The sequence below is a fragment of the Malus domestica genome, chromosome 09, assembly GCF_042453785.1.
Source record: "Malus domestica chromosome 09, GDT2T_hap1".
Classification (NCBI taxonomy): Eukaryota; Viridiplantae; Streptophyta; class Magnoliopsida; order Rosales; family Rosaceae; genus Malus; species Malus domestica.
The window spans coordinates 2,328,706-2,343,005 of record NC_091669.1 but is presented as its reverse complement, the minus strand read 5'-3'; the positions used below and the strand labels follow the sequence as shown (position 1 = coordinate 2,343,005).

At 36.5% G+C, this 14,300-nt stretch overlaps 1 protein-coding gene across 3 annotated transcripts; it reads left to right on the top strand.

Annotated features, from left to right (window-relative positions):
* Positions 1-1,513: 1,513 nt before the first annotated feature.
* LOC103411178 (disease resistance protein RPV1-like) lies at positions 1,514-11,183 on the top strand. Of its 3 annotated transcripts, none has more exons than XM_070805259.1 (12): positions 1,514-1,680; positions 2,055-2,675; positions 5,749-6,853; positions 6,990-7,268; positions 7,390-8,325; positions 8,853-9,099; positions 9,196-9,305; positions 9,421-9,513; positions 9,587-9,733; positions 9,809-9,970; positions 10,062-10,164; positions 10,253-11,183. In XM_070805259.1, the coding sequence occupies exons 1-12, from the start codon at positions 1,529-1,531 to the stop codon at positions 10,258-10,260; spliced, it is 3,963 nt and encodes a 1,320-aa protein (XP_070661360.1). In that variant the 5' UTR covers positions 1,514-1,528; the 3' UTR covers positions 10,261-11,183. The 3 variants fall into 3 exon arrangements, with proteins under 3 accessions (XP_070661360.1, XP_008348045.2, XP_070661359.1); XM_008349823.4 differs by having other exon boundaries at positions 8,463-9,099; XM_070805258.1 differs by having other exon boundaries at positions 1,548-1,680; positions 1,947-2,675; positions 8,463-9,099.
* The last annotated feature ends 3,117 nt before the right edge of the window (positions 11,184-14,300 follow it).

Here is a 14,300-nt window from a genome sequence, read left to right as displayed (position 1 = left end):
ACCTCTCTCCATCGGCCCTCGGGCCCTTTGTCCTCGCCTGTCGCTCGAGCAACCAGCCTCCGCTGGAGTTGCTCTTAGCTATGGTTATCAACATGGTTATTAATAAGGATCCCCAATGATACCCATCCCCAAATCCGTCCGGAAATATATAATATAATATAACATAATATAACATAATATAACATAACATAATTAATATAATATATACGTATATTTACAATTATTGAAATTTTTTGATCATTTGTTTTGTTTTTCTTTCATAGTGGCTGTTGTATTTGCTTCTTTAACTAATAATTTTTTTGCATTAATAAAGATGAATATAACCGTTAAGTGATAAGAATCCGTTACTCGGTGAGTATGCTATAGATAATCTCCAATGGTTAATTTGTGATTATGAATATGGTTAATTTTCATGGTTATATGAATAGATATAACATTTATGTCCTAAAAACGATCTATTGTCATCCCTAATTTAGTTTGAAGCCTACTCGAAAAGTCGGATACCCGTATCTTAACACAGTATGTGCTGCATTTTGGCACATAAGCTTTGTTGTCTTTCTACGGATAGTAGAAGGTGAAAGATAGTTTTGATTTGATTGTACCTGAAAATGATTTGTTCTTTCCACTCTCCGTAAGAGCTGTCAATTCTTTTGATTTAGAGTATGAATTTTGGTTTTCTTTATGCATTCTGCATTTTGTTGTTCTTTTTATTTTATGGGTTTTAATGAAAAGTTTTATTTTATGGGATTTAATAAATAGTTTTATTAGCTTGTTTGGATCTCCTTTTTGTTGTGGTTCTTGATTTTCTTCAAGAATCTATAATTAACGAATTGTTGGTTAGTTTCGAGTTTGTGCGACTTTTCCTAAGAGAAAAGAAAATACACTGGAATTGCAATTCGATATGATTGAATGATTTATGAGACCACTAATACACCTAGTACTTCTACGTTTACTCCGGTGACCCTCAATTTCTTTATCTTCTAGGCTGCCTTTTTTTTAATCAATTTACCTATTGCAACTTAGTTTGATCCCTCTTTGTAAATTAGAACAGATTATCGTAATTTGTGTAATCACTTGTGTTTCTCGTTCACTACTTCCTCCGCTTCATTTCTCGAAAATCCTTTCTTCCAACCGGAGTCCCATGTCCAATTCACCACTCCTCTACACATTATATTTCCCTCCATCACTAGATACACTATCTGCAAGAAGCGTCTCACCAACAAGCTTGCTGTAATTTCTCAGATTCCCAATCCCGTTACACCTTCACCAACTTCTCTAGAGTAATTATGCAAATTACTAATTAATTACAACTTGACTTCTAAAATAATTAGTAATTAACCACTAGCTGCTGGAACTTTCTAACATTATTATTTAATTGCTTGCTGAGGTGTATATAGTTAGCTGTTGTTATATTATAAGACATTATACATATGCTAAAACCCAACACACAAAAACACTGTTCATTAACAGTGTTCTTCCATTTTCACCCCTGCTTCTTTTTTGTTATTTCAACTTTGCCCTTTCTTATATGTCGACCCAGCTTTGCTATAGATGCTTCCCCACCGTTTCAGACTCTAAACCCCACCTTCTCGACTTTTGCTCTCCCCGTCTCCCTCCTCGCCTCTCTTCTCTGCACCAAGCACCTCGATTTAGGGCTTCACCATTTCTCTTCGAATCAAGGTCTTTATTTCTCTCCCTATTTTGTGTTCCTCATTCTATTTTCGTATTTTTATGCTAAAGTTTCCAATTGCTTGATTAAATCGTTAATTAATCTTTTTTTTTCCATGAAATATTTGGGAAATCCGTCCAGAAAAGGATCGAATCGCATTAATTGCTTGCTGTGGTGTATATTGTTAGCTGTTGTTATATTATAATACATAGTCTCTACAACTTGCGTTTGTTTCTTTCCTGATCTTTTTCCTGCCTCTTTCCCTTCCCCTAACCAGGACTCGGTCGTTTCTCAACTTTAGCTGCCAAGATTTATATTATTATGGATGACTTTTTGTTTTTGTAGACTGAAGTAGCTTAACTAGGCATTTTTGTATAAACTTCAGCCTCGTCCATTCGGCAACACAAAAACAACCATTGCCATTTGTTTTTGGTCGTGAGCTGAACTACTGCAGTGCGATAATGGTGGATACCACCATGACAGCCCACGGAGCCTCCTCTTCATCATCCTCCTCAAAACTCTGGAAGTACGACGTGTTCTTGAGCTTCAGAGGCGAAGACACACGCAAGGGCTTCACGGCCCATCTCCATGCAGCACTGAAAGAAAAGGACTACGAAGCCTTTATTGATAATGACAATCTGAAAAGAGGGGAAGAAATAAAAGAGGAACTGTTCCGGGCAATCGAAGAGTCAAGGATCTCTATTATTGTGTTCTCAAAGAGTTATGCGGATTCAAGTTGGTGTCTCGACGAGCTGGTGAAGATCATGGAGTGTAGATCCCAACTGGGGCGACATGTTTTGCCAATATTCTATCATGTTGAAGCTTCAGACATCAGGAAGCAGGAAGGTAGTTTAGCCCCAATATTTGAGAAGTACGAAGAGGATATCCGTGAAGAAAAAGATGACATAAAACGCGAACACAAGAAGAAAAAGGTGAAGCAATGGAGAGAGGCTCTTACTCAGGCTGCAAACTTGTCCGGTCAAGATCTCAAAAACATTGACAACGGGTAACCATTTATTTTATGTAGAACTAGATTTTAATTCTTAATTAAAATAAAGTTTATATTAATGTCTGGTAAAAGATTCAAAATGGAGTTTAGTCCCTTGGTTCAATTTAAATGTTCATCACTTAGTAATACATTCTTAGGTTCGATTCTCGCCAAAAACGAATTTGAACCACATTATTGCTAGCTTATTGTGAGGTTAAATCCACTCCCTCTCCTTAATGTAGTTAATATTAGGGGTGGGCACGGGACGGGTCGGGCCCAAATTCAGAGGAACTGGACCTAGCCCGTTTAAAAATGCAACATGGCAGGCCGGGACGGGTAATGGAATTTTTGAATTTGGAACCGGACCTTACCCGACCCATTTCAAATGGGCCGGTTCTAGCCGTGTCCACGGGCCCTTTGGAACAAATTACTGTATCTATGTATTATCTCCTTGCCGAGTGAGAACATGAACCTTTTATCCAATGAAGAAGTAGATGGAAAAATTAACTTGAACTGAATGAGATGGAAAAATTAATTTTTTGGTCAAAACATGAATTTTTTATCCAACACAATAAATAAATAAAAACTTGAATTGAATCAGATGGAAAGAAACAAACACAAATTCTGTAGTGATAGACTTTCTTTGCATCTCCACACACAATCTGCAACCCATACTTTCTTTGCTCTCTGTCCCATCTATTGAATCTAAAACCAATACATAATCTACACACTTCTCTATGCATCTCCACCCATTTTCTTCTCTATAATTGAAATGAAAACTTTATCACATCTTCACGAATAGCACAAAATCTAAATATTTAGAACTTATACCCTAGCAGCAAATCAATAACCCAAATTCCCTAAATCTAAAAAACCCTAAGTTACTCTTCCTAAATCCCTAAAATTGAATACCTTTTGTTTGAAGATTTGGCCTCAACAAGAACCGTTAGGTGGTGTCGGAGTTGAGAGAAGCTGATCAGATAAATACACTAATCATCATAGGCCTAATCAGATAAATAGTCTCTATGATGATAAGGCAATTGGAAGATAGCCCACATGATAAAAGTATATTTTACATCCTCTTTCCTCCCCTTACTCTCTCCACTGCACCCTCCTCCGCGCCACAACCCACCACCCCTTCATACCCCAACCGAAACACCGCGCCAATTTGAATTAGAAAAGGGATTGTTTGCTAGGATGATTTTGAGAAGAAGTGATGGAAATTTCAAGGGAAAAAGATGTCTCGGAAGTGAGTATCCCCAAAATTTTAATTCTAAAGCTTGGGCACAAGTTGATGCTCAGAAGCCAAGTATGCGGAATAGTGGTGGATTAGGAAGGTGATGCAAAACTTTGGATCTTATCTCGTAGAGCACAAAGCATGCTTTCTGTGTGTGTATATTCATTCATCACAACAGTACAAAACTAGCCGTTAGGCTTGAGGGAATATACAAGAACGTATGAGCTCATCCAACCGTATATTACAAAGCCCTGTGAGACCTTGCCACTTGCTCACATCTGAGCCTAAGAGAAAATGAATTAATCTTAGCCTTTGAACATTAACAACCTCTTGCCACATCAACAAACTATTAATTAAGGCTAAATAAGTCAGTTTAGACCTTAACAACTAATAATCCCTTCTAGGGTCTAAAGTGAAATCACTCCTAACTTGTTTCTCAAGCAATTGAACCTGTCATTTACCAATGGTTTGGTGAAGATATCAGCAAGCTGCTCTTCACTCTTGCAGTATTGCAAATCAGTGATCCCTTCTTGAATTGCATCCCTGATGAAATGAAACTTCTTCTTCATATGTTTCAACCTTTGATAAAAACTGGATTCTTTGACACAGCAATGGCTGAAGAACTAATAAATTATAATATATTTCGTTATAAACATTTAAGTACACAAATTCAATATAGTATAGTTCGGTACATATATTTAGGTACAAACATTTTGGCATACTAATAAATTATAATATATTTCGTTATAAACATTTAGGCACAGACATTTCGGTACAAACAAGTCAATTTAATATGTATCGGTACAATCATTTTTGTACACCTTTGTAATTTTTAATATGGAGACATTAAATAACAAAATTTTAATATGAATTTTAATAAAAGTACACTTCAAAGGTTTAAAATTAATATGTAATCTAACACCATTTTTTTTTTAAATTTCTATGTTTTTCAAGGTTTAATGCTCAAAAATCCCTTTATTTTATTGAACTTTAATTTCCTTTATTACTTGGTTAATATTGTTGTTATTTATGATCCGCCTTTCCATATTTGAAACGTTTTAATGGACACTACAAAGAAAAAGCTTTTTTTTTATTAGCACTCCACATAATATTGAATACACCCACATTAAAATTTAATATTAAATAATTTATATCCTCATATGCAATGACAATTTTGACCTCATAGGTTTAAAAAAATAAAAAATTTCTAAATATATCCCAAATCACTTTTAACGTGTATATCCTAAGATTATTTATCTTATTTAACTCTAAAAATCACTCTCACCATCCATTGTAAAACAAAACTCTAATCAATGGAACTAAAAACACGTTGATTAAAAAAATTTCTTTTTAACAAATGGAACATGAAATCGACGTTTCAAAAAAATATGAATAATGTTTTCATGTTTCTCGTGTGGTTTTCAAATTTTTTTTCGTCAATCATGAATTCTCAAATCTAAATTTTCGTTCTTTGAAAATAAGGAGAAACAACATCAAAACAACCTCATAATTTGAAGATGTGAATAGTGTGAGGTGTAAAAAATTAAAATAAATACATAATATATGTATTTGAACCTAAGATGTGAAGAGAGTGAGGTGTACGTAGAAAATGTAGCATGTATATTGAGAGTGTGGATTGTGAGGATATTATGAAAAAATATGGGTGGTAGATTAATAAATTTTTTAATTGAAAGAGAAAATATGAGGTGTATTAAGTATGTGAGGTGTATTCAACAATATGTGGGGTGTTAATAAAATAAGTCTATATTTTCTTCTGATTAATTAATTTTTGCAAATAGTAAGTCACTGCAAGTCTACACCCCCCTTTGTATTACTTACTAGTTGAGTTTTCAGGCATGAAGCAAAGCTTATTAGGAGAATTATTTATGAGAATATTTGGGAATTGCTCCCCAACACAACCGAATTACATGTGGCCAAGCACCCAGTTGGAATCAATTCTCGCATTCAAGATATTATCAATGATCTTTCAAGTGGTAGATCAGATGATGTTCTCATGGTTGGAATTTGGGGGATGGGTGGATTGGGCAAAACAACAGCTGCCAAAGCCATTTATAACCAAATTCATCGTAACTTCCAATCCAAATGTTTCCTTGTTGACGTTCGTGACATTGCAAGCCAACATGGTTTGGTCTATTTGCAAGAAAAGTTTCTTTTTGACATCTTACAACCTCCCAAGTCTCAAAATTTTAGCAGCGTTGATGCAGGGGTCAGTGTTATAAAACAACATCTCCAACATAGAAGGGTACTTGTCATTATTGACAATGTAGATAAGTTTGACCAACTAGATGCAATTGTTGGGACTCGGGATCGGTTTGGTCCGGGAAGTAGAATTATCATTACAACAAGGAATGAGCATTTACTAAAGCAAGTGAAGGTGGACAAGGTACATGAGGCTCATAAAATGAATGATGAAGAAGCTCTTGAGCTCTTTAGTTGGCATGCTTTTGAGAATAGTTGTCCAGATGAAGGATATTATGAACTGTCAAAAAATGTAATTTCTTATTGTGGAGGTTTGCCATTGGCACTACAAGTCTTAGGCTCTTTACTAGTTGATAGAGCCTTAGAAGAATGGAAAAGCCAACTGAAGAAATTGGAAAAAATTCCTGAAGGAGAAATTCTAAAAAAACTCAGAATAAGTTTTGTGGGGCTAGATGTTATACAAAAGGCTATTTTTCTTGATATATGTTGTTTCTTTATTGGAATGGACAAGAACTATGTCACAAAAATACTAGATGGATGTGGCTTTTCTGCAAAAATAGGAATTAGTGTCTTATGTGAACGTTGCCTTGTAACTGTTGATGAAGACAAGTTGAGGATGCATGATTTGCTTCGAGATATGGGCAGAGTAATCATTTCTGAAGAATCCCCTAGTTCCCCTGAAAAATGGAGTAGATTGTGGCATCCTGAAGAAGTAACAGATGTATTGACAGACATGTCTGTAAGTATTTTTTTAAATAAATTTGTAGATTAATGCATCATACAAAGACAATCATATGCAAATTATTTTTTTAAATTATTTTTCATATGCAGATTACCCATCTTTATTACTCATTATGTAACCTTTTGTTTAACAGGGAACTGGAGAAATTCAAGGACTAATTCTAGATTGCTTCAGCTCTAACAATGCTAGTTTCAGTACAGAAGCATTTGCCAATATGAAGAAACTGAGATTGCTTCAGCTCAACTACGTAGGCCTCACTGGAGACTACAAACACCTTCCCAAAAAGTTAATATGGTTGTGCTGGCGTGGATTCCCTTTGCATTCCATACCAGATAACTTTTTAAATCAACCACAACTAGTTGTTTTAGACATGCAGGGCAGCAAACTGGTACAAGTTTGGGAGGGTTCCAAGGTACAATCAATTACACATGATGATGTTCTGTTTCTGTTTGATTTTAGATTTTCTTCTCTTTTTTTTATAACATCTTTCTTTTGCATATTAATTTCAATTTTCTTTTAATTTTGTGCAACAGTCTCTTCAGAAGTTGAAAATCATTATTCTCAGTCATTCCCTTCACTTAAAAAAATCACCGGACTTTTCACAACTCCCAGATCTTGAAGAGTTAATATTGGAAGGGTGTGAGTGGTTGTCCGAGATTCACCCATCCATTGGTCATCTTAAAAGACTTTCTTTGGTGAACCTTAAAGGATGCTGCATGCTTATTTCTCTTCCTGGGGATTTCTACAAGTCAAAATCTGTTGAGACTCTTTGTCTTAATGGGTGTTCAAAATTCACAGAATTGCATGAGAATTTAGGGGAGATGATCTCATTGAGAATACTTGAAGCAGATTTAACAGGCATAAGACAAGTACCACCTTCCACGGTAAGATTGAAGAAACTCACTCGTTTATCGGTAAGGTTAGGATCGAAGAGTCTCAATCATTTATCTCAAAGGTCAAGATTGAAGAATCTCGCTCGTTTATCTCGAATGAATATGCAAGTGCAACCGTTGGGGTTGCCTCTTCATTTGCCCCATTCGTTACATGGCTTACACTCTTTAAGAGAATTAGATCTCTCATTTTGCGAATTAGCCGATAACGAAATGCCTGAGGATCTTGGGAGTTTAAATTCTTTACAAAAATTGGATCTTCAAGGGAATAAATTTCACACCCTTCCCGATCTCAGCGGTCTTTCAAAGCTTGAAACTCTACGGTTAAGTGGATGCAGATATCTTCATAGAATGCTTGGTTTACCAACAAATTTGAAATTTCTGTATGCGTTTCATTGCTCTGCATTGGAAACAATGCCCAATTTTTCGAAAATGTCAAATATGAGAGAACTGCATTTAAGTGATTCTCCGAAACTCACTGAGGTTCCAGGGTTGGATAAGTCATTAAACTCCATGACATGGATTGATATGCAAAGTTGCACCAATCTCACTGCTGATTTCAGGAAGAACATCCTACAGGTAGGTATCGCTCTCTCTCTCTCTCTCATTTCCTTCCTATCGTGCGCATGCACACACAAACGCACATGTACATGTATATATATATATATATATATATATATATATATATATATATGACACTTGCATTGTATATATAGGGATGGACTTCTTGCGGATTTGGTGGCATTTTCCTCCATGGGAATTATCTTCCTAATTGGTTTATGTTTGTCAACAATGGCAATAAAGTCAGTTTTGATATTCGCCAAAGTGACAATGATCATAATTTTGAAGGGATAACTTTGTTCTGCTATAACCGCTCAGGCAATAGAGTTCATCCTCCTCTTCCTCTTGCCATTACTGTTATAAATAATACCAAGCGTACTAAGTTACGGGTCTGCATGGGCAATAAAGATTGGGAGGAGCTAATATATGACGACAATTATCTTTGGCAGGGACAATTATCGAACAATAAGCTCAATTTGCAAGTCGGGGATAAAGTTGAAGTTGATATAATTTTTCCAGAATTTGATTTTTCTACGATATTGCAGAAAACGGGGGTTAATCTAGTATGGGACAAACATATGAAGGAAAATATGCATGATTTGGACAAAGCTGGTTATACTTTTGAAACAAATGCAAGTAGTGAATCTTCAGAGTCCGAGCCCGAAGAGCGACCTCAAGCTCAACTCTCCATCCCTGGTCTGCAAGCAACTCCAACTAAGAAAAAGACAAGGGCACAGGCTTCCAAAGCCTCTCAATCTTCGAGGTCTTCTGTTGCTCATGCTCCTGAGGCGGGTAGGAAAAAACAAAGGGCTTCTAGTAAGTTGTCCTTTTCCTATTTAGTTTCAGTCTTTCTCAGTAGACTAACCACTCCTTTTTCTTTGAAATCAGGACCTCAAGCTACCAAGAAGCCCACAGTTGTCTCAAGAGAGGAGCCATTGGGAGCAAAGTTATATAAAAAAGACAAGCCCGTTATTGATGCTACCCTCAAGGAATTGGAGGTATAGTTTCAAAGATCATTTCTTCTTCAGATTTCTCTCTCTCAATATCTGCACTATCTCCTCACTTGCTTTCTCCTCTTTATATATATATATATATATATATATATATATATAGGACATTAGAGGTGAGGGGTCCATTAAGCCCGAGGCTTCTTCTCCTTCTGCCCGACCAAAGCATGTTTCCCCCTCTCGGGCTAAGCCTTCAAAGGTATATCTCTTTTTCATTCCTTAAACTTGTATCTTCACCAATTTCAGAGCTTTAACACTTTTACTTTTTGTAGGCCAAGGTTGGAGAGCTCGCTTCTCAAGTCGGGCAAGGTTCTTCTTCTATTCCTTCAACCTCTCCTTCTTTGGTGGTGGCTCCTACTTCTCAATTTGACCCGTCAAGTGGGGAGATGCTGCACTTTGTGGAAGACAACAGTAATTCGGTGAGTGTTTTGTCTTGACATTCTGTGTTTAAAGCCTTATCTTTCTTTTATACTTATCCCATTTTCTTTCTTTAGTCCTTCCCAGGGCATGAGTCACAGCAACTAGCTGCAACAGCCTTCGGGGAGCCTATAGTCCCTGATATCCCAGTGGTCTCAGAAGTGACTAGCCCACAGGCTGCTGGGGCTGTTTCTACTGATACAGTCGTGGCATCAAAAGTGCCTATCTCCCAACCTCAGGTATACTATTACTTAAGCTTTTTTATTTTCTATTTTCCTCAAACCACATTACTGACACTTGTCTTTTTTTTTTTTTTTTTGACCTTTGTAGGCTTCTGTTGAAGGTTCGGGCAACACCCCCCAACTTGCAAGTGTGAATGATCCCTCTCAGCATCCAAGTGTCACAACTCATCCTCCTTCTTCCAAGGCTTCAGGTATATCAATTTTCCTTTTCTCGCCTTCCTGTTGTATGCTCTGATTTGTAATCTTTCTTCTTAATTTGTTTTCCTTGGTTTCCAACAGGGCTCTGAAGAGGGCTCGGGCAGATCTCCCCCACCCTTGATACTTAAATCTGATCTTCCACAACCTCTTTTAGCTTCTGGGGTCATAGGGATTCATATCCCTAGGCCTAAGAATAAAACCAAGACCACCACTGCTCCTACATCTTGGGCTCCTTCATCCATTGAGACCTCCTCCATTGATGCACCCTCTGAAGGAGCAGGAGCACTACCATTTTCCTCTGTACCTATCTCTACAACAACATCTTTGCCTGAGCTTTTTAAAGAGTTCGAGCTTCTTAAGACAAAGTTGAGATCTTCAAGGCATCCCTCTGAGTCTTCAGGCCTTCAAGATCAACGCCGAGTCTTCCAAGAGTGGTCTATGAGGGATTTCTCAGCATCCTTTAACCTCAAGGCTCTCCACGACGTGGAGAAGGCTATTATTGATTTGTTCAAGGCTAATCAGCTATCCAAAGCTCAATATGAATCATTCCTCTCTTATTTTGAGAACTTGAGGGCTTTGAGGGATCAACATCAGAGGGCAGAGAGGCAAGCCAATCAAGTGAGGTGCTTTAAGGAGAAACAATCTAGTACTTCAACTCATATTCAACAGCTGGTAGATGAAGGTTCAGCAACGAAGGAGAGGATCAATGTGGTAACTTCTGAGATCCAGAAGTTAGAAGAGCAACTTGTTGTACTGAAGTCTAAACAGGTGACTCTCCTTGGCAAACTTCAACAACAAATTGAAGAAGTGAAGAAGGCAAATCTGGAACTGGAAGATGCTGAGTCTCAACTTGTTAATAGCAGCACTGTTTTGGCCGAGCCTACCAGAATTTTTACAATTATGCAAACTTACCACTCCAGAATAATTACTTTGGGTGAAGATGTAAATCTGTTAGGCTAGGGCCATTGTAACTTCCTTTTTGTGAAATAAAAGTATTCTTCATCTTTACTTATTTCACTTCTTGCTTTACATTGAAGTCTTACTGCACCATCTAACTTTAATTTTCCTTGAGATAACTAACCCTTCTCAATATAACAATTTCTAACATCCCACAGAGTTTAATGGTATTTCTTTAGAAACTTAGCATTAACTGTATGTCTTTGCAAGTTTCCTTCCAAATCTGCCAAGTAATATCCTCATTTATCCAGTGCTTGGTGAATAATAAAATGAGCTTCCCAAGTAGGACTCCATTTCCTAAAGCATCTCACTTGAGCTCCTAAGGGCAAAACTGCTTTCCAAACTAATTCTCCTTCCTTGAAGTTTTTCAACTTCAGCTTCTTATTGTATGCTCGGGCAACAGCTCTCTTCTCTTCCTGAATTTTATTTAGAGCTTCAATTTGGGCTACATCTAGGTTTTCAACTCCTTGACACTTAGCCTAAATGTATTCTTCATTATGCAGCCCAAACTGATTTTGAATTATAATAGAACTGACATTAATCTCCATGGGGAGTACAACATCCTGCCTGAAGGTTAAGATATAATGAGTAGTTCCAGTTTCTGCCCTCTTGGAGGTTCTGTAAACTGATGCGAAAATTAACTTAACACACAAATTAAACCCTCTTGTATCAATTGTAGTAAAGAATGTAAGTAGGGATCGTTCTGGACCGGGGATTAGGAGGGCTTGCTAATAACCTCTAAATTGACTTTAAAACATATAAACAAAGTTAAAAACATTAAACTAGACTTAAAGAACTCAAAACAACTAATTAGATTCAAACTAGACACTAAGAATGACTTTGGACGAAAATTGATTTTATCTTGAGTTAAAACACTTAAAAACACAATCTAAAACAAGTACTAACTAATAGACACTCTAAAGTAAAGGGGGATTTGGTTTTGGATGAATTTAAGTAAAAACAAGTAACTAAAGACTTAAAACAAATTTTGGATGAATTTGGTGATTTGAATGGATGATGAGCTAGCTAGAAGGTCTTTCTCCACACATAACACACTTGCATATAAAACGATTTCCAGTTGCTTTTCAATAAACCATGAACCTCAACACCCCAGATTAATTAGGTACGCTTAAATTAATCCTCAGATTTTCCTAATTTCATTGAATTGGATTATTGCATACAACAACCCAAAGCATTCCCCACAAGTTCCCTACATGAATTGCATAATAGAGATACAAGCAAGAATCATTAAGTTCTATGAAAATCATAAACATTGACGAAACACTTGTAACTATGAATTGCATGAAACTTATGCCAAGAATTTACTTAACACGGTTGTGACGAACAACCTTTACTACTTGTGAATATAAGTTCATAACGATTAGGTGAAACTCCCTTATATCCTAGCATCATATTTATGCATGGAAATTAAGCGTGCACTCTCAACCAACATACACAAATCAGTTTTAATTCAAATGGATAAGTAAATTGAATTCACAACTTATGAATCACAACTGAAAGTAATCAAATCATATTGCAAGCATGAACATGGTTTCAAATTCCCCCTAGCTAATGGGGGTTTTAATTCCTCATACTTACAAAGCAAAGATAAACAAATTTAGACATTGAAAACAAAAGAAAGAAAACACCTAAAAACGCTCCAACAATCCAACTTGAATGGCAAACACGTTCAAGGGTCCTCCTTCTTCTCTTTGTTGCGGCACAAGGTGTGGTTTGATGGATAAGTGGTAAATTATGGTGGTGGATGGATATAGGTCAGTTATGGTGAAAGGTAGATGGGTGGATTGTGTTCTCTTTGGTTTTCTTCTCCCTTGTTATGGTGAAGGGTGGATGTATTTATAGGCTAGGGAGAGGAGTGTATGGAGTTGTAATGAGTGGATGTAATGGGTGTAGTGGGTGAGTGTTGTGGTAATGAGTGGATGTAATGGGTGTAGTGGGTGGATGTTTGGTAATGAGTGGATGTAATGGGTGTAGTGGGTGGATGTTTGGAGTTGTAGGTCAACACACTTGCACACACACATGCTGATTTTTAGCCTTCAAATCTTCAAAAACATCCATCCTCATGTCTCCATGCTTGCACTATCCAATCTTGGCTCAAAAATGCTCTAAAATGCTTCAAAATGCACTTTATTGCCAACTTTGTTATTATGACCTACAAATACACGAAAATAGCTTAAAATACATAATTAACTAAGAAATAACAACACAAATGCACAAGAACAAGCTAACTAAGTCGCATAAATATGCTCCTACCCCCACACTTAGCTTTTGCTAGTCCTCGAGTAAAACAAAAGAAATAAAACGAAACAAAACAAACAAAACATAACCTAACCTTCCAACATTTGCCTTAGGGATTTTCAATGAAACATGACATGCCAAAGATCACCACTTACATAGAATTAAGCATTCCTTACCCTCGAGCATACTTAATCATAGTCACCATTCACTAGCTCACATTTAATCAATTAAAACAGCATTATGAATATAGTAACATGCCTTGAGAATTTCCTCAATTCCTTACTAGATACACTCTTATTTTCACACAAGAATTTCATACTACACTCCCTATACTAGGTATATGTGAGAAGATTGATGTAAACATGAAAACTAGTACTCACATATGTTTTTCAACAAAGAAGCAATTTCTGGAATTATTAATTCATGTATTTATATGATCTCATGAATGGAATGCTACTACTTAGATGCGAGAACCAGTGACACCATATGCTCATATCAATTTCAAACTCCACAAATTGAAACACATAACACTCAAGATTGAAGTTAAGGGTTGTAACATGGCTTGGGGGTAATGGCTAACAAAAAAAGGATAGGAATAACAAACATTCTAAAAGCAATAGTAAGCAACGTAATGAAATAGACGCTTGGAATTTACTTAATAATGCAGAAATTAACTTTTAAACACAACGGGAAGATTCAAGCAGTACTTAGGGCCGAATTCAATGTTTTGGACCCTTTCTTCAACAAACAACACTTTAGAGCTATTTTTCACCACTTTTCTTCTTTTCATTCTATTTTCCACGAATGTTTCTTTTTTTTTTCTTTTTCTTTCTACCCGTGCCTTATTAAGGACTTTGGCGCACACACACACACAAGAATCACTTCCCCCACACTTGTTTTTCTGCAAAAGTTC

Bases quoted from the DNA above. Each gene is read 5' to 3' on its own strand.
- LOC103411178 (XM_008349823.4), top strand. From the start codon at position 1,529: ATGTCGACCCAGCTTTGCTATAGATGCTTCCCCACCGTTTCAGACTCT. The intron at 2,676-5,748 runs GTAACCATTTAT...TTGAGTTTTCAG, and splicing joins CTCAAAAACATTGACAACGG to GCATGAAGCAAAGCTTATTA. The intron at 9,514-9,586 runs GTATATCTCTTT...TACTTTTTGTAG, and splicing joins CTCGGGCTAAGCCTTCAAAG to GCCAAGGTTGGAGAGCTCGC.